Source organism: Lichenostomus cassidix, chromosome 2 (genome assembly GCF_008360975.1).
Source record: "Lichenostomus cassidix isolate B80296 chromosome 2, HeHo_3.0, whole genome shotgun sequence".
Lineage (NCBI taxonomy): Eukaryota > Metazoa > Chordata > Aves > Passeriformes > Meliphagidae > Lichenostomus > Lichenostomus cassidix.
Genome location: NC_139482.1, coordinates 49404774 through 49432593, shown reverse-complemented (window position 1 = coordinate 49432593; position 27820 = coordinate 49404774). Strand labels below are relative to the sequence as shown.

The 27820-nt window shown below is 37.2% G+C and overlaps 1 protein-coding gene across 2 annotated transcripts in view; it reads left to right on the top strand.

Annotated features, from left to right (window-relative positions):
* Positions 1–27522, top strand: part of CUL1 (cullin 1) — a 53856-nt gene extending 26334 nt beyond the window's left edge. For both annotated transcript variants that reach the window (XM_085051520.1, XM_085051521.1), the window contains exons 3-22: positions 2564–2738; positions 3423–3590; positions 4711–4761; positions 5756–5846; positions 6560–6723; positions 9980–10142; positions 13745–13875; positions 16607–16714; positions 16814–16920; positions 18059–18107; positions 18625–18756; positions 19293–19410; positions 20385–20461; positions 21218–21349; positions 22165–22257; positions 23433–23480; positions 23582–23664; positions 25115–25220; positions 25985–26098; positions 26966–27522. In XM_085051520.1, coding sequence (XP_084907646.1) covers positions 2564–2738; positions 3423–3590; positions 4711–4761; positions 5756–5846; positions 6560–6723; positions 9980–10142; positions 13745–13875; positions 16607–16714; positions 16814–16920; positions 18059–18107; positions 18625–18756; positions 19293–19410; positions 20385–20461; positions 21218–21349; positions 22165–22257; positions 23433–23480; positions 23582–23664; positions 25115–25220; positions 25985–26098; positions 26966–27046 — 2191 coding nt within the window. In that variant the 3' untranslated portion in view covers positions 27047–27522. The remainder of the gene's footprint in view (positions 1–2563; positions 2739–3422; positions 3591–4710; positions 4762–5755; positions 5847–6559; positions 6724–9979; positions 10143–13744; positions 13876–16606; positions 16715–16813; positions 16921–18058; positions 18108–18624; positions 18757–19292; positions 19411–20384; positions 20462–21217; positions 21350–22164; positions 22258–23432; positions 23481–23581; positions 23665–25114; positions 25221–25984; positions 26099–26965) is intronic.
* The last annotated feature ends 298 nt before the right edge of the window (positions 27523–27820 follow it).

Sequence of the window (27820 nt, the reverse complement as noted above, 5' to 3'; positions counted from 1 at the left end):
CTCATCGAGTTCAATTTGGGTGGTACCCACTTAGTTTATTTTTCTTGCTTGTGGAATGCAGCTTCTTTAAGGAGGCCTTCTTGTTTTAAGTGTTTGGGTCAATGTCGCTTCCACTTACTACTTTGGAAGAATTCTGAATATATGAATTTTTTAGATCAGAAAACTGAATGTGTTTTTGAAATGTTACATTAACAGTTACGGCAAGTCTTCCAGGCTGTATTAGTATAAGAAGAAGAAATGTTGCTGCTACTTGCTAGGGTCGTCTGCTACCTCTCTGATACCTGGCTTAAAGATGTAAAGAGCAAAGTTCCTATCCTGGACCACTTCTCAGATTTTTCAGGTAGACAGCAGTGAAGTTGCAACAGGAAGTCTAAAGGTAATCAAGAGACACTTCAGGGATTTGGGATTACTGGTTAAGAGATCAGAAGCACAAGTAGTTTTTTCCTTTCTCTTTCCAGTTGTGAGGAATGATTACAGAAGATACAGGAAGAGCCAGCAGATCAATACTTGACTCTGAGCCTGGTGTCAATGGCAGAATTTTTCTTTTTTTTTGATCAGGGGTTGGTTTATATGACACTAGGTCTGCTGGTGATAGCCAGTACACCTGTGTCAAAAAGGGAAAACTATCTTTGCAGATACCAGAGTTACCAGGTCTTCTAGAGGGATCTTTGAACTGAATTTGGAAAGGGAAAATGATAAAACCAGGGGGCAGCATGCCAATGGTTGGGTGATGGTGTGTTAGTGAGGTCCTTCAGTCTGACATCTTAGTGGAGGTAGGGGATGGAGATCCATGCAGCAGCAAAGACAAAAGGGTCGCTGATGTGTTAGAAACCACAGAATTGCCTGGTCACACAGAAATTAGGGCTTCTAGCCCCCCAAAAGAAGTAGTGGGATCAATAGCCCAACCAAAGTGCATCTGTGTCAATGCATGCAGCAAACAGGCAGCCAGTCACAAGCCTTCTTCCCAGGGCTCAGTGCTGGAGCCACTTCTGTTTAATCTCTTCAGCAGTGACTGAGACAAGGGGATCAAGATCACCCTCGGTGAGTTTACAGAGGGCACCAAGTTGGGTGAGACTGCTGATCTGGTGGAGTGTGGGAAGGCTGTGCAGAGGGATCTGAAGAGGCAGGATCAGTGAGCTGAGACCTGTGGTATGAAGTTCAACAAGGTGAAGTGCTGGGTGCTGCACTTCAACTACAACAACCCCAGGCAGTTCTGCAGGTTGGGGGAAGAGTGACTGGAAAGCTGCCCCATGGAAAAGGACAAGGGGGTGCTGGTTGACAGCTGTCTGAACATGAGCCAGTGTGTGCTCAGGTGGCCAAGAAGGCCACTGGCATCCTGGCTTGGATCAGCAATAGTGTGGCCAGCAGGACCAGGGAAGTGATGGTCCTGCTATACTCAGCACTGATGAGGTCCCACCTTCAATCCTGTGTCCGGTACTGGGCTCATGAAAACAGGAAGGGCATGGAGGTGCTGGAGTGTGCCCAGAGAAGGGCAAAGGAGCTGATGAAGGGTCTGGAGCACAAGTCTGATGAGGAGAGGCTGAGGGAGCTGGGGGTGTTTAGCCTGGAGAAAAAGAGGCTCAGGGGAGATTGTATTGCTCTCTACAACTACCTGAGAGGAGGCTGTAGCCGGGTGGTGGTTGGCCCCTTTTCCCATGTAATAAGCAACAGGACAAGAGGAAATGGCCCTAAGTTGCATCAGAAGAGATTTAGATTGGATATTAGGAAAAATTTCTTCACTGTAAGCATTGTCCTGCTTTGGAATAATATGCCCAGGTAGGTGGTGGAATCAATGTCTCTGGAGGTATTTGAAAGACCCTTAGACATGGTGATTAGGGAGATGGTTTAGTGGTGGACTTGGTGGTGCCATATTTATGGTTGGACTCCTATTAGAAGTTTTCTAATCTAATCAATTCTATGACTCTGTGATGATTTTACACTGAAATTTTGGGATTAACTTGTAGCCTAAAACTGGGTTTTAGTGAATCTTATCTTATGCTGTGCATTTAAATGTGTGTGTGTCTCACCATTACTGCTTTCCAGGTTTGTCCCACGTGCCAGTTTAAAGTGGCCAAATCTTTTACAGAGGATAGTGTTTGAAGGAATGCAAAAATACTCTCTTGTGTTTTCAACTACTGAATGTTGCTTGAGGCTAGTGTTGAAATTTCTTTCCGTTTCAATGAAAGCTATGTATTTGTAAAAGGCCAATATAACAGATCAAATAAATTCCATTTAAACCTTGGAAATAATCTTATCAGCAAATTCCACTGCTTCATTTTCTTGGTGGTCTTGTTAAGTAAGTACTAAATAAATTTAGTGTTGGGGTCAGTACTTGCAGTGCCCTCAGTAGTCTGACACAATTCTGCTGCAGATAATACTGCTGAAAATTACATGACTTTCTTAGCTTTGGTTTGATTTGATGTGGGCTAGTGCATCTTGTAATGAATTATGTTTAAGTCACTCACAGTTGGATAAATAATAGCTTATTGATATTAACATTGTTTTTAATGGTATTTTTAATGTCTTATGCTGGTACAAATGTATTCCTTAACTTTCCTGTCAGTCATGTTTATAACTACTGTACCAGTGTACATCAGTCTAATCAAGCACGGGGAGCTGGAGTACCTCCTTCTAAATCGAAAAAGGGCCAGACACCTGGAGGTGCTCAGTTTGTTGGCTTGGAGTTGTACAAACGGCTAAAAGAATTTCTGAAGAACTACTTGACAAATCTCCTTAAGGTAAGATGGGGTATGAGATCGATATGCACTTGTAGTAAGTAACATAAACTGGGGTGAGAAAAGCTGTATCAACAGATCTACTAGAGGTGTATGCAGCCACTGGAAGCAAATTGAATGATCCTGAAATGTGTTTGTGTCTCCATTAGCCATTAGAACGTTTTGTTGGCTTTACCTTGGACATAGATCAGTCCCTAAGTTTATGCCTGTGAGCTGCTTTTCCTCTTCAAGCCAAAACAGCATTCCTGTGTTTTATAGAAGTAATGTTATGTGTCATCTTAAGGTGTCCTGTACTTGAGCAAGAATAGCTAGACCTTCCAAGCAATTAACAGGTAGATTAGGGATGCTGGAAAAAATGGATGCCTATCATGTTGAAAATGCCTGATGGTAGCCTTTATTTTAGTTTAATAAATAAACTACTAATAGAGCTGGATTTTGTCTTGCATCAAGACGGACAGGAAGTCTTCTGGAGCTTTATCTGTACTGTGCATTTTTCCCGGCCTTTTAATTTCAAAATCTCATACTGGCTTTTTGTTTTATTAATGTGGAACTAAATGCTTTAACACTATGTTTCCTGTAAATACATTGCATAGTGTAGATTTATTGCACAGTCAGCTTGTGTACCCTTAAACACCTTGGTTGTACCTTAAAAACTGCGCAACAGTACTGGCAAACTTGTAATTTCAGGATGGTGAAGATTTGATGGATGAGAGTGTGCTGAAATTCTACACTCAACAGTGGGAAGATTATAGGTTTTCAAGCAAAGTATTGAATGGGATATGTGCCTACCTCAATCGACACTGGGTTCGTCGTGAGTGTGATGAAGGTCGTAAAGGAATATATGAGATTTATTCAGTAAGTAGCTTTTTGAAGTGAGTAATTTGTTCATTCCATCTGCCATGTTTGCATTATGATCCTGCAGATTGCTCCTTGAATCTTGTAGGAAGTTCATAGAAGTTTTGAAGAAGTGGGCAAAGTGGTATTCTGCCCTCTTTCCCTACTTGTACACCAGAACATTTCTAAAAATTGCAAGAGTTTCTGCCTGTGAGATGTTCAGTCTACCTTGTACATATTGGGACTTCCAGTAGTAGACTGTTGAGGGTTGTCTGTTTCCGAATATTTGCACTGTTGCCTGTGTGCCTCAGTGTGGCCTTGTCATCCCACTTAGAATTCGGCCAAGTATTTCAAACACCCAATGAAGAAGTAAATAGTATTTTTTTTCTGGTGACTTCAATACATCTCTACAAATTTTTTTAGCATCCAAGCTGCTAAGATTCAGACAACATTTGGTTTGTAGTGTAAGTTATTTTGGTATAGTTCTGAAAGACTGATATGTCATCTTGATTTTATTTTTTTAAATGTGAAGTAGTATAAATAAGAGAAGAACTTAACAGAAGTTCTGTGTCTCAGATAACTAAAAGAGTTTTTTTAAAATAAAGGATAATTGCTATCCTTGCTGGTGAAACATTAAGAAAGTGCTGTGCTATTTTCCTGCTTTACTAAAATAACTTTACTTACAGTAGAAAAACAGTTGGTATCCTTAGTTCCCTTCCTCTTAACTTTACTAGGCTAATGCTAAAGGACTGTGTCTGCCGGGAAACTGCCAACCAAAAAAGCTGTATGTTCTCAAAGTAACTTCTGTAGTTACAACAACTTTATAACTTGGTGTTATAAAGTAACAATATTTAAGTATCTCGTTAAATACAGTTCTGGGTTTTGTTAGTTTATGGAGTTGTCAGTGGATCCCCATTAGAAAAAGGAGCAACTTAGTAAAGTTAGTAGTAAAGCAATTTGTAATTTTAGTGTGAAACAATCTCTTTGCTTAAGAAATGTGTGTGCCAAAATACAATTTTAAAAGTTCTGACTAGTTAGCACACTACAACAGCTTTCCTTAAAGAGAGTTACCCTACATGTATATGTGTGTATGTAAATATTTTCTTTATTCAGTCTTTCTTCTCCCTTCTTTTGCTTTTAGCTTGCCTTGGTGACCTGGAGAGACTGCTTATTCAGGCCATTAAATAAGCAGGTATGTAAATAAATATATTAAAACTCTAGTGTTATTTTATAGGGTTAATTTCATATATTGTACTAACAATATATGAAATTACTGCTTCAAGGAGTATTGGAGGGGGAAGCGGGGGTGAGGCGTGGAACAGACTCAGAATATAAAAGGGAGCCTTCTACTTCTGCTTTGTGATGTTAAAAAAAAGATAAATATTTGAAGGAATAGGCCTGCGCATGTGTGATTGAACCTTGATACCAAGACTGTTCTGTTATCTCTGTGCTGAGAGGATCCTTGATTTTTTTTTTTTTTTTTTTTTTTTTTTTAATTAAAAGAAAGCTAAGGGGACTCAAATGAAGCAACAACTTCAGCAGTTTCTAAGCTAGGCAGGAGTACAGGCTGATGACAGTCATGTCTTAAGGTTAGGGAGTCGAGATTGAATGAGAGAAGATAGTGACAGGCTGGGATTTTGGTCTCTCCTAATGTTACTGTGAATTGTTAGATTTACACTGATGTCTGGGAGATTCAGGTCAGCCAAATGTTTAAAATAAGCGAATCAGCACAATATAAAACAAGGTATTCCATCACCATTTTTAGGTACATGTGTATGTTGATTTCACTTCTTACCAGTACTTCGTGATGAAGTAGTTGCAGCAGATTAGTTGTCCAAAGAACAGGTGGTTAGTTCAGCTCCTACTACGAAGTTTATGTGTATTTCAGGTATAAACCAAAGAGTAGTTTTGCTTAGAAGGCTTGATTTTTTGAAATCAAAGAAAAAGAAATATTAAGTGCTTAAATACCCATATACACCTCACCACTAATTGGACTATAATTGTGTTGTTTAACTTGAAGGTGTATCATGCTTTGTATGAACTTTGTGTTCAGATCTCCTAAAATATTGTTGTCAAGGGGCCTGACTTTTCTTGAATATAGAAACACACTCTTGATTAAATATGGTGCTTGATCTACCAGCTGCTTTCTCTGTGCTTGACTTAACTTCTAATTCCTATTTTCTAAGGTAACAAATGCAGTGTTGAAATTGATTGAAAAGGAAAGAAATGGTGAAACTATCAATACAAGACTGATCAGTGGAGTTGTACAATCCTATGGTAAATGTGACTTCTTTAAGATTCTATTATTTTTTTAAAAATAAATAAATTTGTCCACCCAATCAGAACCCAGAAGTAACATCCCACCTCCTTGGATGTCCAGAAAAGACCTTTTTTCCTACAGTAACGTAAATGTAGTTATGTGTTGTTTAACTTCACATTGGTACTGACACTTGATACAATAACAGTTGATTATACCATATTTGTAAAACTTGAGAGTGTAACTGATAGACAAGAGTGTTTATCATTTACAAATCAGTTATTAAGGAGCTAAATCTGGAAGTGGGGAAAGTCGGTAGTTTACTAAGCAGAGTGGGGTTGTGTTTTACTTTTTGCATGATATTGAGACCATTGCCTTCCAAATTACTGACCAGTTTAATTAATAAAAACGAAAGCATATAATCTGGAACTCCTAAGAGTGAAAAATGAAAGGAGAATTTGAACTAGCTTTTGAGATAGTGAAGTTTTCCAAATCCTAAAATACATTTAGAAAATGTATCTAAAAGTGTAGGTTACATTAATAATGTCTTGTACTGATAATTTTTTAATGCAAAATCAATGTACATTTTTAAAAGTGGTGCTGATATAGTCCCAACTGATTGCTTTCATCTAAGTTAGAAGGAGTGTACTTGTTTATTTGCAGGAAACCGCTTTGTAAAAACCAATTTTGTTATTTTTTGGTCTTTTCTGTTTGGTTGTGTTTTTTCCTGTAGTGGAGCTGGGGCTGAATGAAGATGATGCATTTGCAAAAGGACCTACGCTTACTGTCTATAAAGAATCCTTTGAATCTCAGTTTCTTGCTGACACAGAGAGATTTTATACACGAGAAAGTACTGAATTCTTGCAACAGAACCCGGTCACAGAGTACATGAAGAAGGTAAGTTTCTTAATCTGCTTTGTGATTTTTGTTTTTCTGGATACAGATATCTTTTAGAGTTAAAGGAATATAAATTCTAGGCTTTTATTATCAGTTTCTTAAAATTATGGTTATTTTACTGAAACAGCTAGCTGTTTTTCCCTGTAGTGATTTGCTTCTGTGTTTATCTGGTCTGAAGTTTGTCGTCTCACTGCATTTCAGTGAGTACACTGAAAGTCTGAAACTTTCTGAATAGGGAAAACAGAAGATTAAGTTAAAATCAATTCAGATTTTATTAGACTTCAAGTCACCAAAATAGTAATTCTGGTATAATCCCACAAGTTTACCATTCCTGTACAAGGAACAGTGTGTTGACACATTTATTGGAATATCTTCCTGAGCAAGCTGGCTAAGGAAATGCTTCATTAATTGGCTTTAATTCTCTCAGAATATTTTAGTGTCATGAACCCCTACACAGTACTTCTGATTAACAGAGGCCAGATTTAAATTCTTAACTTGTCTCTGGTTTTGGGGATCCCAGACAGGGCATCTAAGAGCAAGCAGGATAAACATTGACTATTTCTAGCCTGGTTATTGGGTCAGTCTTACTAACCTGGTAATAGATAGGTCATCTTCCATCTTGGACAAGTGCTGCTTTATCAATTTTTTCTCAGCATATATCTTCACTTTCTGAGTCGATGCTTATTTATTCCCCTCAGCCTAGTTAAAAAATGAGAGCTTTTTGGGTATGTAATATGCAGATACACATCCCTCCCTGCAGTATTCTTTGTGTAATGCTTTTTACCACAGAACATATCCTTTCTTAACTCTTGGCACTAAAGCCAATGAATTACCCAAAAAGGAAAAAAGGTAGGAGGGGAAGTCCTAGAAATAACACAGTAAGAGGAATTGTGCCTTTAGTAGTTGCCCAATAATTACCAGACCAACCCATGTTTATGTTTCTGTGGTTGAATTAATTATTTTTTGCTACTTCCCTTTCAAGTTTTTATTTTAACTTTCATCCTAATATATGTATGAAGAGAGAGTAAGGAAATTTCAGTCATTCAGAACCTGAATGACTGGCTCATCCAGACTTCCTTGGTACAGGACAGTAAAAAGCTGTCTGAAGGTCATTGCTATTTCAAGAACTAGAGATTACTGGCAAGTAGAAATAACTTGTTAGTACCCCAAACAATCATCAAGGCTTCAGAAATCCACAAAAGAGCAACTTGCATTGCTTGAAGCTGAAAGCACATAAAATCTTAAGAGACAGCAGGAAAAGTGTTCAGCAAGAAAGTGTGTAGCCTTATGTCTGTGCTCAAATTAATATTTTAGAGATGTATACAAGCCATTTGGGCACTCTTGGCATCTCCTTACACATTAGTGGTTTTAAGATCTTACAAGTAATCTGTTGGAAGCATGAACTGTGAACGGAGTACTCTGCTGTCAGTACACTTGACATTCTCACTGAAGCACTGTACTTTGAGCACTGTCTGGCGATAAACAGCATCGCAGAATAGAAAGAAACCTTGGACTACCCTGACGCACACCAGCATGGTATCAGTGTTACCATGTTATAGTAGGACTGGGGTTGTGTCTTGTAGAATACTCAATGAAATCTTAACTAGGACCAGGATCTGTGTATGTAGTTATATAGGCAGACCTGCTGAGTTTAGAAGCATTGTGAATTTATCTTCTCAGGCCAGAACTCATGAGTAAAGCTGGCATAGCCTGATGTGCTATAGGGGAAAAGGTCAGTATTGCTTAAGACTGTCCCTTGAAATATAGTCTTGAACTTTTGATCTCTATAGTTGAAACAAGTGAAGATACTGTTATGTTAACTAATTATTTTTCCCTTGTTTCTGAAATGTGACTTTAAAAGGAAAACAGAGTTAAAAGAACACCAAAATAGTTAGAGTATAAGGAAAACATGAAGTCAGAGTAAATATTTCTTTTCATAAAAGTGCTCAAAGTGAGAATTGACTGTTAACATTAAAAATGAAGGTCTAAGGATTTTTTAAGAAGCAGCATTAGAAGTGGCAGAATTTCCTAAACTTCAGAAATACAGAATTGGTTAAATAAAGGATAAGTAGTCCTGCTAGTCTGATTCCAGTTCTCAAAGTTTGTAAGAAAGATTTGCTGCTATTTGCTGTCAGTAAGGAACTTGGTTGTTATTCCTTACTGGTAAGAAACTGGCAAATACTCTGGAGCTGAAGATTATATCCCTTCTCAAACTGCTGATTTAATTTCCTGTATTTTGATCAGTACTGGTGTAGCTCTAGGAGACAATTTCACATTTCACAAGAGCTAAGTGCAAAATCATTACAGTATGAGTGAAGCTAACAGTGGCTGAAATGATTTAAAGCCTTCTGTGTATGATGGAGTGCACTTGCACTGTAACTGTTCCTTTTTTATTGTCTGGAATATGATCTTTTATGCTTATCTGATATTCTGGCATACTTGGGAAATGAATTCACCTAATTTCATTTTCTTGGTGACGTTGTTAATTTAAATAATTTGGGCTGACAAGAGAACATACATACTTTATCCCTAATAATGTGCTGCAGTTACAAATGGTTTGTAACTGGAATCCTTAACACTTTTGCAAACAAAATAGAGGTAGTTGTTATGTAAACAATTTCAGTTTTACATTTTGGCATAAGTTTTATTCCTTGAGTGACATTTAGAATTTTAGTTTACCAGGAAGATATGCATATGTAGCATTTCGCATATCAAATCAAATGCTAGTATAATTTAAATGATTGTCATTTATTGGGAAGCTTTTCCGTGTAAGAATGTAGATGAGAATATTCAAATAAATTTGTCATGGGTATAGTGTTAAATTGTAGTTTCCTGCCTTTTAGTTTTGTGGAACCATGAAATACATTAATGTTTGTCTTAAGCAAAACTGCTTCTGTAGCTGGAGAGCTTGCTGATTCTAAAACTGCCAACATCTCATGTCAGTGGCTTTCTCTTCTTCTGACAGCAGATTTCCATCTGTAAACTTCTTATTCAGAAGCAACAGGAAAACAGTCTTGCTGTGATTCTCCCCCACCATTTAAACAGTATATAATATTTTTGTCAACATAAGCATCAATTCCAAATGTGTATTATGATTCCCAGAAAAATAACTGCTTAAGTAGGGGTCCATAACACCAAACTAGAGAGAGGTTTGCTTGTTGTTGTTTTCTAGATTAATTTACTGAACAGTCATCTGTTTTCTGCTGCTGGATTCTGCCTTGCATGAAGATTTCATGTTTATCTCTGTGTTCTGTAGGCCGAAGCTCGTCTTCTTGAGGAGCAGCGTAGAGTTCAGGTGTATCTCCATGAGAGCACACAAGATGAGTTAGCACGAAAGTGTGAGCAAGTACTTATCGAAAAACACCTGGAGATATTTCATACAGAATTTCAGAATTTGTTGGATGCTGACAAAAATGAAGGTAAGGAGGTTCAAACACTGGCTTTAGGCTTACAGCTCTCCTCCCTGATGATTTGTGAGTAATGTAAAATCTAGTGCTGCTTAAATGTCATTCATTCAGGAAATAGATTAAGAGAAAAGATAGTCACTAAACTGATGGACAAACAGGTTTTGATGAAATTGGAATGGCTGCTGATACACCTCAAGGATCCTATCCCAATCCCAGATATTGAGGCTGGACAGCACTAGTTTGATTTCTCTTAATGTGGCTGGAAGAGTTTCAAAAGCACTTGAGCCATCCTTCCAGCAAAAGCTGAAGTTTGTGTGAGAGAGATGGGAGGCAAAAAACAGACCAGTACTCTTTCCAGATGTTTCTGTTTATTCCATGGATCTTGCTGAGTCACCACTGAGAATTTTAAAATCCAAAGTGTTTAGAAGTATGGATAGGAAATGTTAAAAGAGGAATAGAAGCAAATAAGTAGCTTTTAAAATAGACTATATAAAATACATAATATTGCATATAGACCACAAAGAAAGGGTAGAAATCATTAATTAATGAGTTTAATTTTAGCTGTGAAAATGATTCCTAAGAGTTGCTAATGGATGAAGTTTATATTGTTATAGAGAATACGTAGAATAAAGACTTCTTCAGCACTTACTCTGAAATAAGCGTTTAGGTATCTTTAAAGAATTGTCAGTTGTGTTGGTTTGTATGAGTTTCTTCAGGAGTTAATATAGAGCACAAAATAACAGCCAGAACTAATTCCTGTGGGTCATGCAGATAAGGATGAATGATGATTCTGATTTCTGAGTTGGGGAGTTAATTAGATCTGTATTTCAAGTCAGAGTAAGGCTGTATAGCTGAAATACTGCTCCTAAGAAAGTGGCAGAATGTAAAAGATACTGTGGTTAAGCTGCTAATGATGATACTGTTCGTTTGAGAGTTTTAAATTGTAACTATGGCTGTCTCATTGTATATCAGTCTTTAAATAGCAACTATGAATTATTACTATAATATGTTGATAACTAAGAGATGCTTCAAAATTAAAAAGGGCAATTCAGCATGATTAGTAGGTCAGAAGTTAGCTGATTCAAATGTAAATAATCTGTACCAGTATTTGAATCAGATGTTGTTAATGTTTGTCAATATTTACTCTGTAATTGGAAGAGATTTTGATGGGTGTTGATTTGTGAAATGACTTTATAAATGACTTCTGTCAATTGAAATAGCAATAGAACAAACAAGAAAGTTTTTTCTGAAGTCAGGATGTCTTTGCAGAGTTTTCTTTTTTCCTCCTACTTAATCAAGCTCATGGGTTATGTGAGCCCTTAGTGCAATCACTTACCATAGTGATGCAATTCCATAAGTTTGTCAGGGTGAAAAAGAAAAGAAGTATCTTGGATCTTGGGTCCTGTGTAGTTATGAGTCTTTGGGTTTACTTTCTTGTAGGTTATTTCTAAGATTGGCTAGACTTTTTTTAAAATGCTTGATATTTTTTTTTTTTTCCTTCTTTTTCAAAATATTTTCTCTTCTGTTATCGGGCTTCACTTATGCAAATTGTAGCAGTTCCCTGGCCCTTTTTAAGATGCATGAAGTTTCAAGATTAGTCTGATAATTCACTTTTTAATCACTGTAATCAGTGCATTCTCAAATTTGTCATATACTAACATAGCGTTTGGTAGACTATCCTAAACTTACAATAAAAGGTTGCTCTTGATTAAAATATTTATTGCTTTGCTCTTGAAAGTACACTGGTTTTGAGGTCCTCCCATGCAAACTATATTACATAGGGCTTGTCATATTAAAGGCTTACTCCTGTTGGTGTTCTGTAACTTTTTAATCACATTGTGCAACTAATGTATAAACTGGTTATAAAGGTTGTGGGACACATTAATCATGTTACCTACTCATATCAGTATGATACCTATAGGAAACAATTAGGTTTATTGGGAGAAGCTGTAATGATGTAGGCAGAATTACCATGCAAATCTTCCTTGCGGCTTTGTAGCATCTCTTCCTTATTTCACCTAACACAGAAATCCTGGTAGACCATCCTGTGAACCCTTTTTGTGGGTAGATTTAGCAGCAGCTTATTGTATCTATGCATGGCATTATTTTCCTACATTTTGTCTAAAATTCTGTAGGGTATTCTTATGTTCTTACAAAAGTTAACATCGGGTTGCAGTGGTTTTCATAGAGAGAAAAAGCATGTTTTGTTTTCAAATCCGCAACTTTAAGCTTGACAAATTTTTAAGGAAAGGAAAGTGTTATACAGAAACCTAACTGAATTGAAATGTCATCCCTTCACTATTAAAAGGCATCAAATTCTGTGTGTTGTATTTCAGAGTTAGGTGGAGCACCAGCTCATTGATTGCTCTGTTTTGTTTAATCTGATAATTCTGTGGGGGTAATAAATTGCTTACAAGCTGCTCAGGGAAGTCCTTACACTTCAGAAGAGCTAGATGCAACTGTCAGCCTTAAGATGGGTTCCACAAGGTGAAATATCCTCTTTAGTTTACAGTAAATAATTTGATTGTTTACTGTTTCACTGGAGTGCCTGTTCAGTGAGGGCAAGATTGCAAGAGGTGACTTGTAGGTTTGTGTACCTGGTTTATGGCCAATTCAAAGTTTGCTTTTTTTTTTTTAAGGTCTGCACTCAGAAAATACAAAGTATCTATCCTGTTGAAACTAAATAATAAAAACCAAAACCCTCTTCAGTGTTACACTTTCCAAATTGCTAATTGATTTGGAAAGTCTTGGCTGAAAGCTGATGACATTTTAATATGAAGCGTTAACATACATGAAATGACATCCAGTTTATTTTTACCCTTATTAGTTCTATTGTAATGCTTTTCAGAACCTTTTTTTTCTTTCAGATACTATTATTTCTACTGGTAATCAGTTACTTCTACTTTTTATTTTTAAAGAGATGTCTTTTACTGACAGTGTTTTATTGAAGGAAATTTCATTTATAATGTTTCAATTTATCTGCTAAGGTCATATCAATACATAACATTTTGCCTTAAATTTCCAGCTCTTAACCACTGGTGCTGCCCAAAGTAGTAGTGTTTATATACAAAGGGCTACAAGTAGTGTTAGATCTCTTGAGAACTGTCCTGTTCAGAATAAGATTTGAAGGACAGTGGTCTGCTAGAAAATGTAGTACTTGTACCACAGCCAGCAGTAACATTAATAAGTCTCTAATTCATAGCAGTACTTCATAATATTATTTAAATAAGAGAGGTTTAACACTGTTTTTAAATCATTGCTTTAAACCTATGAAAACTAAAAATCAGAAGTAAATTTTCTGCTGTTTGAATGGTGTTTTTTTTGTTCTTGAGATTTGTTGCATTGTGAAACTAAAAATTAGACCTTAATATAACAGAATGTTTTCTCTTCAGCTATGTTATCTTTCTAGGTGAGTGCAAAGGTTTGCTGTACTATATAATTGTTTGCTCTAGTTTTCTTGGGCTTTTTACGGGAGCAATTGCATGTGTGTTTTTGTTGACAGTGGATGTTTAGCTCCTATTGACAACTTGTATATGAGAAATTGGAGTCATAGCCATTACAAATGGGAGATGTTAGCTTTTCTTTTTTTTTTCTTTTTGTTTTGTCTTTTACAGACTTGGGTCGCATGTATAACCTTGTATCTCGAATCCAGGATGGCCTTGGAGAGCTGAAAAAACTTTTGGAAACCCACATCCATAATCAGGGTCTAGCTGCAATTGAGAAATGCGGAGAGGCTGCACTAAATGCAAGTATCCCGTCAAAACAAGTCTGTGTGTGGTTGCTGCCAGGTTTACTTTAGAGAACAGTGAATGCTTCCTGATGAAGCTTCCAGTTTGCTTGTTTTCCCTCTTACTAATTTAACCTGTAAGGATTAGGCAATTCTCAAATGTTGACGGTAGGCTTAAAACAAAACTGAGATCCCTTTGTTAGTACTCTTGGAATTTTGGGGGGATTTAGGTGTGGGTTTTTTGTTTGATTTGGGGTCAGGGGGAGTTGGGATGGGGGGTTTGTTTTTTTTGTGGGGGAGAAGGTGAGTTTCCTTCTGAGTTTTTACTCTCTGTCAGGATGTCATGCTGCTTGGAAAGCTGTCTGTGCAAATACAACACCCAACACTAACAATACAAATGCATCTGAAAGTCCACTGTTTCAAGAAGCATTATCTCTAGTCAACTGTGTTTTATTTCATCATGTTAAGGAATTCTGACTTGGATGGGACTGTCTAGAGAAAACTTCCGTTGGTTTGAGTTATTTTATAATGTCTTTATTCTGTTTGGAAAAGCATGAGAAATGGAAGAAGAAGGAACTGAAATGGTTGGAAATGTCACAATATAAGTACGAGGTCACATCTTTGGAAAGGCTACTTTTTTTATTTTTATCCCATAATTGTAATTTCAAACTTAGTTTTGTATTGATTAGAGTTACATCTTGACAACATAAAGTTGTTTAAACCTTTGCTGACCTTCTTCTCTTTAGACAATATGATGTTTTCTGGAGAAGAAAAGAATGAGACATTGCACAAAGCAAAATCAGGGTAGAATATAGATTCTGGTAAATTTTGTTTAAAGTGAATTCAAGAAGTACTTGGACAATGCTCTCAGGCATTGTCACTGATGATAACATCATCAGTGTGATTCTTAGGATGCTGCTGTGCAGGGTCAGGAGTTGGACTTCGATGATCCTTGTGGGTCCCTTCCAATTCAGGATACTCTATGATTCTGTGATTAACTTTTGAGTTTTGATAAAGTTCATTTTAACCTCTTGCTGTCCTGAGAAATTCTTGAAATTGCTTCACGCTAAAGCAGTAATCTGTATTGAAGGATGTAGTGTCAGTTGTTCACTTCCGCAATTTTAAGTGTGTAGCTTTTTATCAGTGTTGATCTTTAATGAATAATGAAGTAATCATGAAGCGAGTTTAGGAATCTTCAGCTGATTCCTTCAGCTGTAGATGTCACCTTAAATTTTGACATTAGATCTGCTCCATTCTTGACACATCACCCTGGTGGTCATCACTCTCGAGGTTTTTTTCTGTTTAGGCCTTGAAGAATTTACTGGAGAAAAAATGAAAGCTATTTCTCCAGGAATTATTTCATCTTTCAGAGAAGGGAGGCCCAAGATTTGTATGTATTAGTTCTTTTGACTCCAGCCATTTACAAAACTCTTCATGCCTCTGACACTTTCATGTTTCCTCATCTTTTTTATTCCTTTTCTTATACCACACGTTTGTTCTTCATAGCAATACCTCTGGCCATTTCTCTTGGGAGCCATCCTGACTCTTCTTGCAGTATCCTTCACACCATTGTATTGCTGTTCATCATTGCCTTGGTAGCCTTTTATCACACTTAGGTGGGACTGATTCTTCCCCGCTTCATTTACCTGTACTGTGTCTAAACAGATAATCAGCTGAGCAAATGCCTCTCACTTTCTTTGCAGTCAGTGCAGAGAAATAGTCATACCAGCCTGACTCATCTCACCTACTTTAGATTTTTACTGCAGAATGAGTTGTGCTCTAGTCTCTGTTAAGTGTACTGACAAGACTGCTCTTCAGTCAGAAGATTTGCTGCTTTATGTGCCTTTGGTTTGGTTTGGATTTTTAGTCCTTATAATCAGCAGATACTTTTTGAATGCCTATTATATCCACTTGCATTTCTTATCTCCAAAGTTCTCAGTAATCTCAGTTTTTTATCTCAGACATGGCATTAGATTGGTGGTCCACATAGTCTAGGTCTGTTTTTAGTGGCAACAGGAATTGTTTTCCAGGATTGTGATAAAACCCGACCTATATTCCACAGCCCATTGGCCATTTTTTGCCTACAAGACCTTGTGATCTCCAAATTGAAGACTTCTAGCCTTTTTAGTCTGTTGTATAAGTAGCTGTGCTGTGTGGGTGATGAATTGCTTGCCCATCATTGTCCTCACTCTGACTCCACTCCATTTTTACTGACATGCAAAGATCACTAACTACACATAGAACTCAGTCTAAGTGCAATAAACTTTGTTTATTGGCATTTGGCTGCCACTGGGTGTTAAGCTGGTAATTTTTAAGAACTGCCAATGAATGAGGCCTCTGTACTAAGTTGTGCCTATTGGATATACACCAGTTACATTCTTACTAAAAAGATTTTCCTCTATAGTAACTGCCATTTTGTGATTGTCCAGCTCCCTCAGGTGTGATTTGAAATAAGCTTAAGTCTTTGAAAATGTTTGCAGTGGTTGAGTAAATATTTTGTTGTATTTTGTACTGTATGATGTGTACACTCTGCACTCTGGTTGCTGTAAATGAAAGCTTGTGCTAACATCAGTCAGTCCTGGACATGAGACCTGAACCAGTCTGGGTAGTAGTTTACCTTTTAAACATTTCTAATACTTTGTAGACTTTCCCCACACAAATTTTCTTGGGCCACTGAATAGCTCCATTTTGGAGAAAGTAGAAAACAAAACATCGACAGTTTGCAAAGTCCTTATTTTTTTTTTTTCAGGATCCAAAAATGTATGTACAGACAGTGTTGGATGTCCACAAGAAATACAATGCTTTAGTCATGTCTGCGTTCAACAACGATGCTGGCTTTGTGGCTGCACTAGACAAAGTAAGTGCATGTACTGGCAGATGCTGGAATATTTTTTTGTTTCCATGCAAAATAAAAAAAATTGTGTCCCAAAATTTCACTGTCTTTTGTGATTTATAGGCTTGCGGTCGATTTATAAATAATAATGCAGTGACGAAAATGGCTCAATCATCCAGTAAATCCCCAGAGCTACTGGCACGATACTGTGACTCTTTATTAAAGAAAAGGTATGTCCTCAAAGAGAAATTATTTCATGTTGGCTTTTGTTGTAAAATGTTTTAGCCTATGATGTTTTATACTGTCTACAGAAACAGAACTTCACTTTGCAAGAAATTATTGTAGCAGATTCTGGGTACAAAAATGTCAGTAGGACCATTCCTAAAGATTATGTTGTTTACTTTTCTTCTTAATGAAGACTGGAGTAAATAAACAAAACCTTTCTTGCCTTATGGGAATCTAAAGTTTTGGTTTTTCAGTAAAATGGAGGGAGGGATTTTAGGTGGGGGTTTTTTACACTGAAAATTTTAATTTGGGTTGTATGTTGTAAAGAGATGCACATTGCCTTTTTCCATTGAAACTGTTGCTTTCGTCCTGTTGTTTTTTCTATACCTTCTTCCATCTGGGCAGAAATTGAGAAGGACAAGAATTACTTTCTAACCTTTCGTGGTTCATATTTTAATTTGAGGTATTTGGCTTTAAATGATTCAGCAGCTCATACACTGAGTTGGTATCAGCTCAATTCATACTGGATTGGTGTCTATTTTATCCCTGGCAACATTTCTGATTGTTTTGGGGAAGGAAAAAATGCCACCACCAAACAAACCCAAAATGGGAGAACTTGCTCACTTTTCCCTTTGCCATCCCTTCTTTCCTTCAGCCAAGGGGTTATTTTCTCCTTTACAAATACTGTCTGTCTGCAGGGTAGGTTTGGGGTTTGCCTGGTGGACGAGCATGAGATGGAGAAAGACAACGTGGTGCTACCTGAGCTTTCGCTCAGTCAAGTCCCAGCTCTGGGAGGTGGTTTCTTCTCACTGTACTAAGATAAGACATAAAGATAGCATTTAGCAGCAGCGAGAGAGGGGTCCATGTTTCAGTCCATAAATCCTGAGAAGGATCAGGCTACCAAGAAGTCCAAGCAAGTCATGGTCCAGGGCTTCAACCTATGACATTTGGGAACTTCAGAATTGCTGACAGGTGGAGCAGTGAAGTGTTCACTTCATTACATTGTTTCCTCTTTAAAGAGCTTTTGATCTCAGAACTACTTAAATCTGCATTCCTTTATTTCTGAAGTTTCTGTGTACATCCATATGTTGGTTTAATTCTGCCGGTTTGGGACTCATTAAAAATGTACTTCTTTAATTGCAGCTCAAAGAATCCAGAAGAAGCAGAATTGGAAGATACACTCAATCAAGTGGTAAGATGTCTATAAATACAGTTCTCTTCTGTGTAGGCTTTGGCAAGTTAGTAATATTTGATTGTCACACAAGGCAGATAAGAGAAAAATATTATTTTTGATTATTTTATTTAATTGCTTAATATTTCAGCTTTTCAGTAATAATCTGTGTGGCTTTTTAAAAATTACTTTATTAGAAACTGCTTTACAGGAAGTGGCTATATTGAAGCTATGTTTTTATTTAACCTGTATATACATACAAAATATATGTAATTTCTACAACATCTTTTTGTACCATTATCTATCCACATATACATAAAATGCTGTACATGGGGAATATACAATTCATCTGTTTAAAATAGTATCCATATTTAAAGGAAACACACACCACCACCAGTCCCTCCACCCTCCCCCAAAAGAGCCAAATAAACCCCCCAGTCTTAAAAATTCAAGTACAAATGAATTAACTTCTGCTACAGTTTTTTCAAGACAAATGTTTAAATGTTTTTTTCCTTAAAAATTATCTTGGCTTTTCCAGATGGTTGTCTTTAAGTACATTGAGGATAAAGATGTGTTTCAAAAATTCTATGCTAAAATGCTGGCAAAGAGACTTGTGCATCAGAACAGTGCCAGTGATGATGCTGAGGCAAGCATGATCTCCAAATTAAAAGTGAGTATTCCACAGCTCCCCCATGACCTACTGCCTTGCAGGTCTTCAGACTGTTTTGGAAAGTATTGATGTATGACCTCTCATCTGTTTATTTTATACACAGAAAAATACACAACCTAGGTCTTTTTTTCTGTATTTTTTTTTCATCTTAGGAACTTCTAGTACATGTCTATGTGATGGAGCTAAGCTTAATTATTCTTAACCAAATGAATTACGTGGATTTAATTATTCAAGAGAATGATTACTGAAAAATTGCTTAATTTCATTAACCCATATTTATGCAGAATTAAGCAATATACAATCTAGTACCTTTTGAGTAGTCTGTTTCATTGTGTTTTGCCTAATTTTTAAAAATATTTTCTTCAGTTTTCAATGACAGTTAAAGCTCATATTCCTGGGGGATCAGCACTTTTAGTGACGGAAATATGGAAATTTGTACATCTTCTGTTAAGAAAATAAGTTCCAACACTTTGTTCTTCTCATTCTCCAATGTCAAAAATGTGTCTTGCTGATGTGTCTGTGCTTTTAAAATACAGCAAGCTTGTGGTTTTGAGTATACCTCCAAGCTGCAGCGGATGTTCCAAGATATTGGTGTAAGCAAGGATTTGAATGAGCAATTTAAAAAGCACCTGACCAATTCAGAACCATTAGATTGTAAGTAATACCTTTACCTAAGTTACTGTTGCATGGTTTAGCTTCCTCTTATTTCTACAGAACTAAACGTGTGAGGCAAATAATTGACTTACTCATACTGCCACAAGTTAGACTTAGTGTTCTTCTGAGCAAGATAGCTGGGATTTTTAAATTAGTCTTCTAGGTCTGTTCTTTGTCTTCTAATAGCACTTCATATCTTTTGTGAGTAGCTTTCTCCCGATTTTGCAGTTCATTTTGCAGATTCAGAATATAACTAAGTGAAGTTGAATCCTGTCTTTTCTTTTTTTTTCTTTTTTTCCTTTTTTTTTTTTTTAATTCTTGATTAGAGAGATGTTTTTCTTTAAACAGTTTTGATTTTGAACACAATTTGGCTTAAGTTCACACTTATGTGAAAATATTGAGGATACAAGTATGTTGTGTTCCAGGTCGTTAGATGCCTCTATCGCTTTTTTATGCTTTTCTTTTTATTTGAAGCGCATTAAACCAAATTCTGTCAAGAGCTGGTAATTATTTCTTGGATTACAATTAGAGTTGTGTATAGACAGGCTTCAATTTTGTTTAATTTTTATATTGTTTGTACTTGACTTGACCAAAATGCCTTGTAAGTATAGATGTGAAAGGTCTGTTCTTGCAGTTGTGTACTGTAGAGTGATGATGAACACTTAGAATTTTCAAACACGTGTGTGTTAAAAAAGAAATCCATTGTGGGAATAGGAATAGGGTAATAATTTCTCCAAATGAGAGAAAATTGAGTGCCTGTAACAGTAAATCTAAAGCTCTCCAACTGCAATGACATCTTTCATAAATAGCTTTGATTTATGGTGTTACAAAAAAAAATACTGCTTAATGATTTTTTACCATGTTAGTTTGACCACAAGGCGAGAACGATTTCTGTGTTAGAACTGGGACTGTTTGAAGAGAGTGTTAGGGAAAAAGGGGGATAATACAGCTCATCCTCTTCACCTCTCTTTCAGTGGATTTCAGCATCCAAGTGCTGAGTTCTGGATCGTGGCCGTTCCAGCAGTCCTGCACATTTGCCCTGCCGTCTGAGGTGAGGCACTTGCATTTGGTTCATCTGAACATGGAATGGTCATGAGAGAAATTTGTTTTAAAAGGCTGGTGTCTTCTTCTGTTGTGTATCAGAGAGGACTACAAGTGCCTCTGATTTTTGCCTATTTGGCCTGAGGATATTTGGAACAAGATAATTGAGTAAGGTAGTAGGAGGGAACTGTGTGGCATCTGTGTTTTCATATCTTTCCCATGAAAAGTCCTTGGTTAATGTATCTTTCTTCAAAGTATTCAACGGCATCTAAAGCAAATCTTTGTTAGTGTGCTTTTCTGGGTATACTTATTTTAAGAAAATTTTTCATACCATTTCTTCAGCTTTGCCCAGTAAAAGCTTTGGATATTATAATCATTAGTTTTCTGCTGAGCCAGAAGACGCAAGACGTGAATACTTAACATGAGAAATAAGTTTAGTGTTGTTACCTGGACAAGGAAGGTGGTTGAAATAAATCAGTTTCCTAGCCATGCTTAATGTATCCTAAAAAGATAGACGGATTTTAAATGCTTTTTTATGTTTGTACTGTTAATGGTTCTTTAGAGGGGAAACCTGTAACAGAGGGAAATTTTCATCCAGTCTGCTGAATTTGAATAGTTTGGGGTTTTGTTTGTGTTATTCAGACAACGTAGGGGTTTAGGGTGTTTCGATTTGATGATCCTCTCTCTTTTGCTTCCATAGTATGTTCTAGTAATGGTAACTGAAGGTAAATAATTTTATTCATTTATTATGGATGTTTTTATACAGTTAGAACGGAGCTATCAGAGATTTACTGCATTTTATGCCAGTCGTCACAGTGGAAGAAAATTAACATGGTTGTATCAGCTGTCCAAAGGGGAATTGGTTACCAACTGTTTCAAAAACAGATACACATTACAGGTATGGACAAGTCATGCCAATAGAAACACTTGGTGATGGTTGTATTCAAAGGATTGGATGCAGCTGGTAGAACCTTTACTGTATGTTTATTTTATTTACTATACTGATACTAAAGATCTGTTTAAAACAAAATTGACTTAGGAAATGAAACACATTATCTGTGGTTTAAACAGGTGTTGAACTGCATTTTGTGAGAAAAATACAACCTCTTTGTCTAGGATTTCATGTTGCTTATACTTTCCTGTGTGCTTTCTCTCAAAAAGTAGATGGGATGGGGAGTTGACAACAGTGAGAAGAAACAAGATAATGTCAGACTTTGACCTTGTCATCAATATATGTTAACCCTGTGGTGATAGACATGGCTAAGCCCCTGGTAGCTGCTTTGTTTATGAATTTGGTTTCATTTTTCTGCTGGAGTTGGGAGGGTTGTGAGGACGAATCCAGTAGTCTGTGTTGGGTTTAATAAAGATTAGATGGGTAAGGGTCATTGTTTAAAAAACAATTTAAAACTGTATTAGCAAGTAGAAGGATAATGCTCTGATACCATAGCAGAAGATTTGATGAAGTGTCTGCAGCAAGCTAGATGATCCTAATAATGGGGTTTATGTTTAGATAATGCTAGAAGGGGGAGTTCTGATTGTATAAGCAACATTAGATTTTTTTATTTTTTTATTAGCACCAGTTGGGTACTCTCTGTTGTCCAAATATTCCAGTGTTTGTGTTTAACTGGTGAATTTCAGGCTGTTGAAATTCAGAAAGTGTTTGTTCTCATTTTCTGATTTCTCCCCTCTGTTCTCTGTTTTTGGATCTGTCAGGCATCCACATTCCAGATGGCGATTTTACTGCAGTACAACACAGAAGATGCCTACACCGTGCAGCAGCTGACAGACAGTACTCAAATAAAAATGGTAGTGACTTTGCACATTTTACCACACTCTTGTGAGCAAGTGTTTTGGTCTTCAGGGCTCTTCCTGCTATCACAAGAAATTTGGATTACACATGCTTGGAGTCAGAATCAGTTTCTGTCCCGAAGGAGACAGATGTGCTCTGTTCTTGGTCAATTCACTTCACTGGTTTACTTTCATGTAATCATAGCTGCCTGGCCTTCTGATGAATATTAGTGCATATGCATTCCTGTTCATGATTGGAGTGAATTGTCTAGCTTCCTGCTGAGCTCTGGTTGGAAGTTTTTGGTGTTCCAGCGCATACATTTTAATGTTAAAAGACAACATTCTAGCAAAAACAGCATTTTCCCTAAATGATTCGTCCATGCATCTGTCATTCTTTCACATCTCAAGGCTTTTTTTTACATGAACATAGTAAATCTGCAGTTCACTGGCTAGCTCTCTGCTGTGGAAAAGGTTTCCTCTTTTTCTTTCCAAGCAGACTTTATGGCCCACAGTTTATTTGGCATTTATTTGGCCTTTAGTAGTAGGTTTGAATCAAGTCTGCTCCAACTTGTGGAAAGTTAGGTATTTCCTATTCAGTAGAATCTTTACTTCTAGAAATGCATATCTAAAAAGTTACTGTTGCTGATAGTTTACAGCAAACCCAGAAGTCTTAGGGGGTTGCCATTTATTAGACTGTGGTGAAAGAGCAGCTTTGCAGGCCTGCACAGAATATTGCCAGTAGCCTTCTGGGTCACCAACCAGCAACAGCAAACATAAAAGATCCCTGTTAAAAGAAAAAGATATTAATCGGAAAGCAGACAGTGCTTGCTTTCTGAAGTTTAAACTTGCCATGGTGTATATGTATTTGCATGGTTTGGGAAAAATTATTTCTTAGGCATATAAATATGCTTGAAAAATAGTTCCTAAAGCAGCAGCTGGAAAGATCTCTTGTTTGGAATTAGTCTTTTTAAGAATTTTATGTTCTTGGACCGACCACACAGCGGATATGCCATAACACCCAAAAAGGACATGGTTTCATTTCTGTGAACTGTTTTTACTGCTTTTTTTTTTCCCTGTCATTTTGCAGTGTTCTGCACTCATTAGTTCTTTGTCTAAATATGTGCATTCTTGTTCAAGTTTTTAATTTAGGCAAAGGTCTCCCTGCACTGATAATATTTTCTATAATTTTGTAGGATATCTTGGCACAAGTTCTACAGATACTGTTGAAATCAAAATTGCTTGTAAGTACTCTTGATTTCTTATGATCTGCTTAACATACAGTGAAATATGTTAAAGACTATTTATTTATTTATTTATTTGCTTATTTGTTTATTTCTTGAAGGTTTTGGAAGATGAAAATGCAAATGTTGATGAAGTGGAGTTAAAACCAGACACTTTAATAAAACTGTATCTCGGTTACAAAAAGTAAGGAAAAGCTTGAGCAGCACACATCACTTACATATAATGGGTAGCATCCTCCTCTGCTTTCAAAATTTGGGTGAAACCTAATATACTTGGGATGAAAGCTTCAGGGTTCGACTGCCAATTCAAATGTAGACCCAATGTGTACGGCATTAAGGGAGAGGGCTGGTGACTGCAGGGGGATGAGTATGATTTCAGCTCTTTGATTCTTACTTTATCATAAGGTCTGTCAAGGCCTGACATTTTCATGTCCTTTTTGTTCCTTGATTGTCGTCTAATTCTTTAATAATTGATTCGAGTGCTGCTGTTTCACCAAGGTACATGATTCACATGCACTTGTCAAAATCCGTGATATTTTGTAAGGTTATAGTAGTGTCCAGTGACCAGCAAAGGTCAGAGGCATAAATGTTCATCCACTACTGCTAACATGAGAAGATCAGACTCATTTTATAACCACAGAGTATACAGTGATTTAAAGACTTAATAAACATGATTTTCAGTAGGTTTTATTACTTAAACAGTTGTGTATTTTAGGCTGTTTACAGCAGTGTAGTACTTTTTATCATGCTTACCAGAGCATAGATATAAACACACATAAATTCAGCGAGGAGTCCAGTACTTCCTGAAGATAAGATCTCAAGTGAAAGAAACATTATAAAACCTTTCCGTGTACCTCACTCTTTTATCTGCTTTCTATTCCCCTTTACTGATAATTAAAGGTTTGAGAATTCATGGTCAGTTACATTAATGCAGTGATGGAAACAGCTCACTGTTACTGCATTGTTTAGCTGCTGGTTCCCAATTTATGATGGAGAACACTGTGCTAAATAAATAACAGATCCTCTCCCCGGTGCAGCCAACAGGCTGAGCAGAGCCCTGTGCTCCCTGGTGCTCTGATGCTGAGGTTTGCTCCCCACTTGTGACACAGGACCTTGTCTTGAGATGGCCACATGTGGTAGTGGGCTCACCTCAGCACAGCCATCAGTGCCAGGGAGCGAAAGAAAGGCAGAACTGAGTTCTGCAGAATGAATGGATCTCTCCACGTTATGGTCAGAAACCAGTCTGTAAATCAGAAAGGGGATTCTGTTTCCATTGACTTCCTTTGTCCTCTTCACTGACTCAAAGCTTCTTACTAAACACAGAAATGTTTTGAATGCAGTGTAACTGCACAGGGCTAGTTAGACCGCACAGATCGCTAGGATGGATTCAGTAAGTTGTGAAATACACAGACACCCACCAGGAAGGTGTTTTGTTCCTTTGGTTGATTGTGGGCTTTTTTTTTTGATCTTGAATAAGAGTATCTATAAAGTTTTTAGAAGGGCCAAAGTCCTCTTTTGTTGTAAAGTAATTATGGTGATGCAGCTTTTATTTTGGAGTTGGGTTTTGGAGTTTTTCTGTCTTCCTTTGGTTTTCAAACAGGCTAATTGTTATTAACTTATGCTTTTCTTTACAGCAAAAAATTAAGGGTAAACATCAATGTGCCAATGAAGACTGAACAGAAGCAGGAGCAAGAAACTACACACAAAAATATAGAGGAAGATAGGAAACTACTGATTCAGGTGAGTTTTATTGCAGAATGCTGCCATGAACTCAGAATCACAACTTTGTAATCATTTAATGAAGCTTAGTGTAGGATTTTCTTAGTTTCTGTTACGAGATAACATGCCATTGAAGTGCACTGTGTTAGAGTTGAAAAATGTGTTTAAAATGTTCTTAAGGGTGATTGGAGTCTGTAGTAGAAACTGGAGGAAGGCATTTCTACAGATAGGATGTGTTCTTCACATCTTTTCTAATGTGGTGCTGATGAGTGTTTGGGTTCCAGGGATGCACACATTCACCAGACCTTGTCCCGGATGAAATTTGAATAATAAGAAAAATAGTAATACCCAGGTAGTATGAAATTAACAGTGGTTTTATATCAGTTTGTTTGGAATCCACTTAAGAGGCACTGGAAGGAAATAGATGTACCCTAAGAGAGTGTCACAGTAAGGTTAAATATATAAAGAAGGGTTTTTGTTACACAAGCAGTTTTGTGTGGCTCTTGGTACCCATTGGTGCTACTGTTATGACTGACTGACTCTAAGCACAGTTCTAAAAATTCATGTGTCATTCACTTCTGATGACTGTGTGCTGTGTAGAATCTGAGTTCTTGAAGTCTGTGTGAGTAGCTGACACTTGTGGGCAAGCTTCTCTCCATCTGCTGCTCGAGTTTGTTGTGGTGGTGCTTCGGCACAAGCAGATGTGATCTAGGGAAGTTAAATGGCTTTATCCAGAGGGACAAGTAGTTTGCTCCTAAACACACCTTCCCAACTTTGCTGTGCAGGCTGCTATTGTGAGAATCATGAAAATGAGGAAGGTTCTAAAACACCAGCAGTTGCTTGGAGAAGTGCTAACACAGCTGTCCTCAAGGTTCAAGCCACGAGTTCCTGTAATTAAGGTATGTGAGAACCACGTCTCTGAACCTGGATTCCAGGAGGTGAGGAGGATATATATACAGACAAAACACATGCTTCTGAATTAAAAAGGAAAGCTAAGGAGATGGGATGGGCAAAGACAGATTTTTTGAGTTGCAAGTAGGAAATATTTTAGCCAGAAATACTGCATTTCTCTTAGAGTAATGCCCATGTTTTGCATTGTTGGCTGTGGTGGTAAAATAGCAGCAGGATTGCATCTTTTCACATTGGTGTCCTCCCAGTTATGGGAGTACAGTCAGCCTTGGGGCTGGCTTAATAAAACAGTTTCCTGCTTTCTTTTACAATAAAAACACTGGGGAGGAGGCATTGGATTTAATTATTTACTCAAAATTATATTGATTATAATGATTATTAATTTATGTATATTAATTTCTTCACCAGTTTGTTTAAGTGAGCTCACCAGCAGGTTTTACATCCACAACCAAGGGGCAGGTGGGGCAAAGAACAGGCAGTGAGCAGTTGCATAAACTGGCACCAGAGCTGGGCAGTGACACTGCAGCTGCTGTCTTTAGTGACCTTACATAAGCTCACTGCATCTTGGTGTAATTCTTTATTTGCTGTCTTACTGTGAAGTTGCTCAGCATACTGATGATCTCCCAGTCACACCCCTGGAATGGCATCCAGTAAGTGTAATTCAGTTCAGTGGATTAAAAGTCCTCTGCTTGGATGTGGTCAGAAAGAGGAGAGTGAACTGCTGTGGTTTGTGGCCTTTGCCTACTCCTGTCCTGTGCTTGGTAGGGAACTCCCCTGGGGGTCAAAATCAAAGTTTGCAGGAACCCCAGAGGGCTTTTCAGCTCAGGTCCCACCACTGACCTCTGTTCCTCCCACAGAAATGCATCGACATCCTCATTGAGAAGGAGTACTTGGAACGTGTAGATGGTGAGAAGGACACCTACAGTTACTTGGCTTAACATTTTTATTAGCAATTACTTGACTGTGTGACACTCGGCAAGTAGGTATGTGATGGAAAGAATGAAATCGACAGAACTTCATAGCAGCCACCCTGCTGCCATTTGGACCTCCCTTTTTAATGACTGAGACCAGGACTCCATCAGCCAGTCTCAGATTTACATCAGAACTGCTCAGGATTGATACATTTCAAGTATGTAAATATGGACACCAATGCCATTTAACCTAATTTAAGAACAGAAAGGAATCAGACCCTTCTCATTTAAGGGTTGCATGCTACTGCATTTAAATCAATACATTGGCTATATGATAAACAGCTGCCATCCCAGGCAGTACTTATACATGTTGGCAGCACTTGGAGAGCGAGTCTGAATGGACCCATGTGTAATCTGCTATGAAAAACCATTTGTATAGTGTGTTTCATTTTTTAATGTGTGATAAATAAAAAAAAAATTAAAAGATTTCTGTACAAGTTGCATTTGGTTTTATTGTTTTAAGTTTCATGACTTATCTTTCTAAATGTAAATAAAAGGTATAATGGTTATGAAAGCTATTAGAAATTCGTTTTGCTTTTCCTCCCCATTTTCTGGTGCTTTAAGAACATTTTGTTCTCTGAAGAAATTGTCATCTATCATTATCTGTGCATGTTATTTCTTTTTGAAGAGGAAATGTCTGCACTTTGAAAATAAATTTGTGATGATTTCACAAGATATGCAGAACAGAAAATACTCAGAATATATGTGGCAGTGCGTGGTCATCTGAAATGGGAGCTGGTT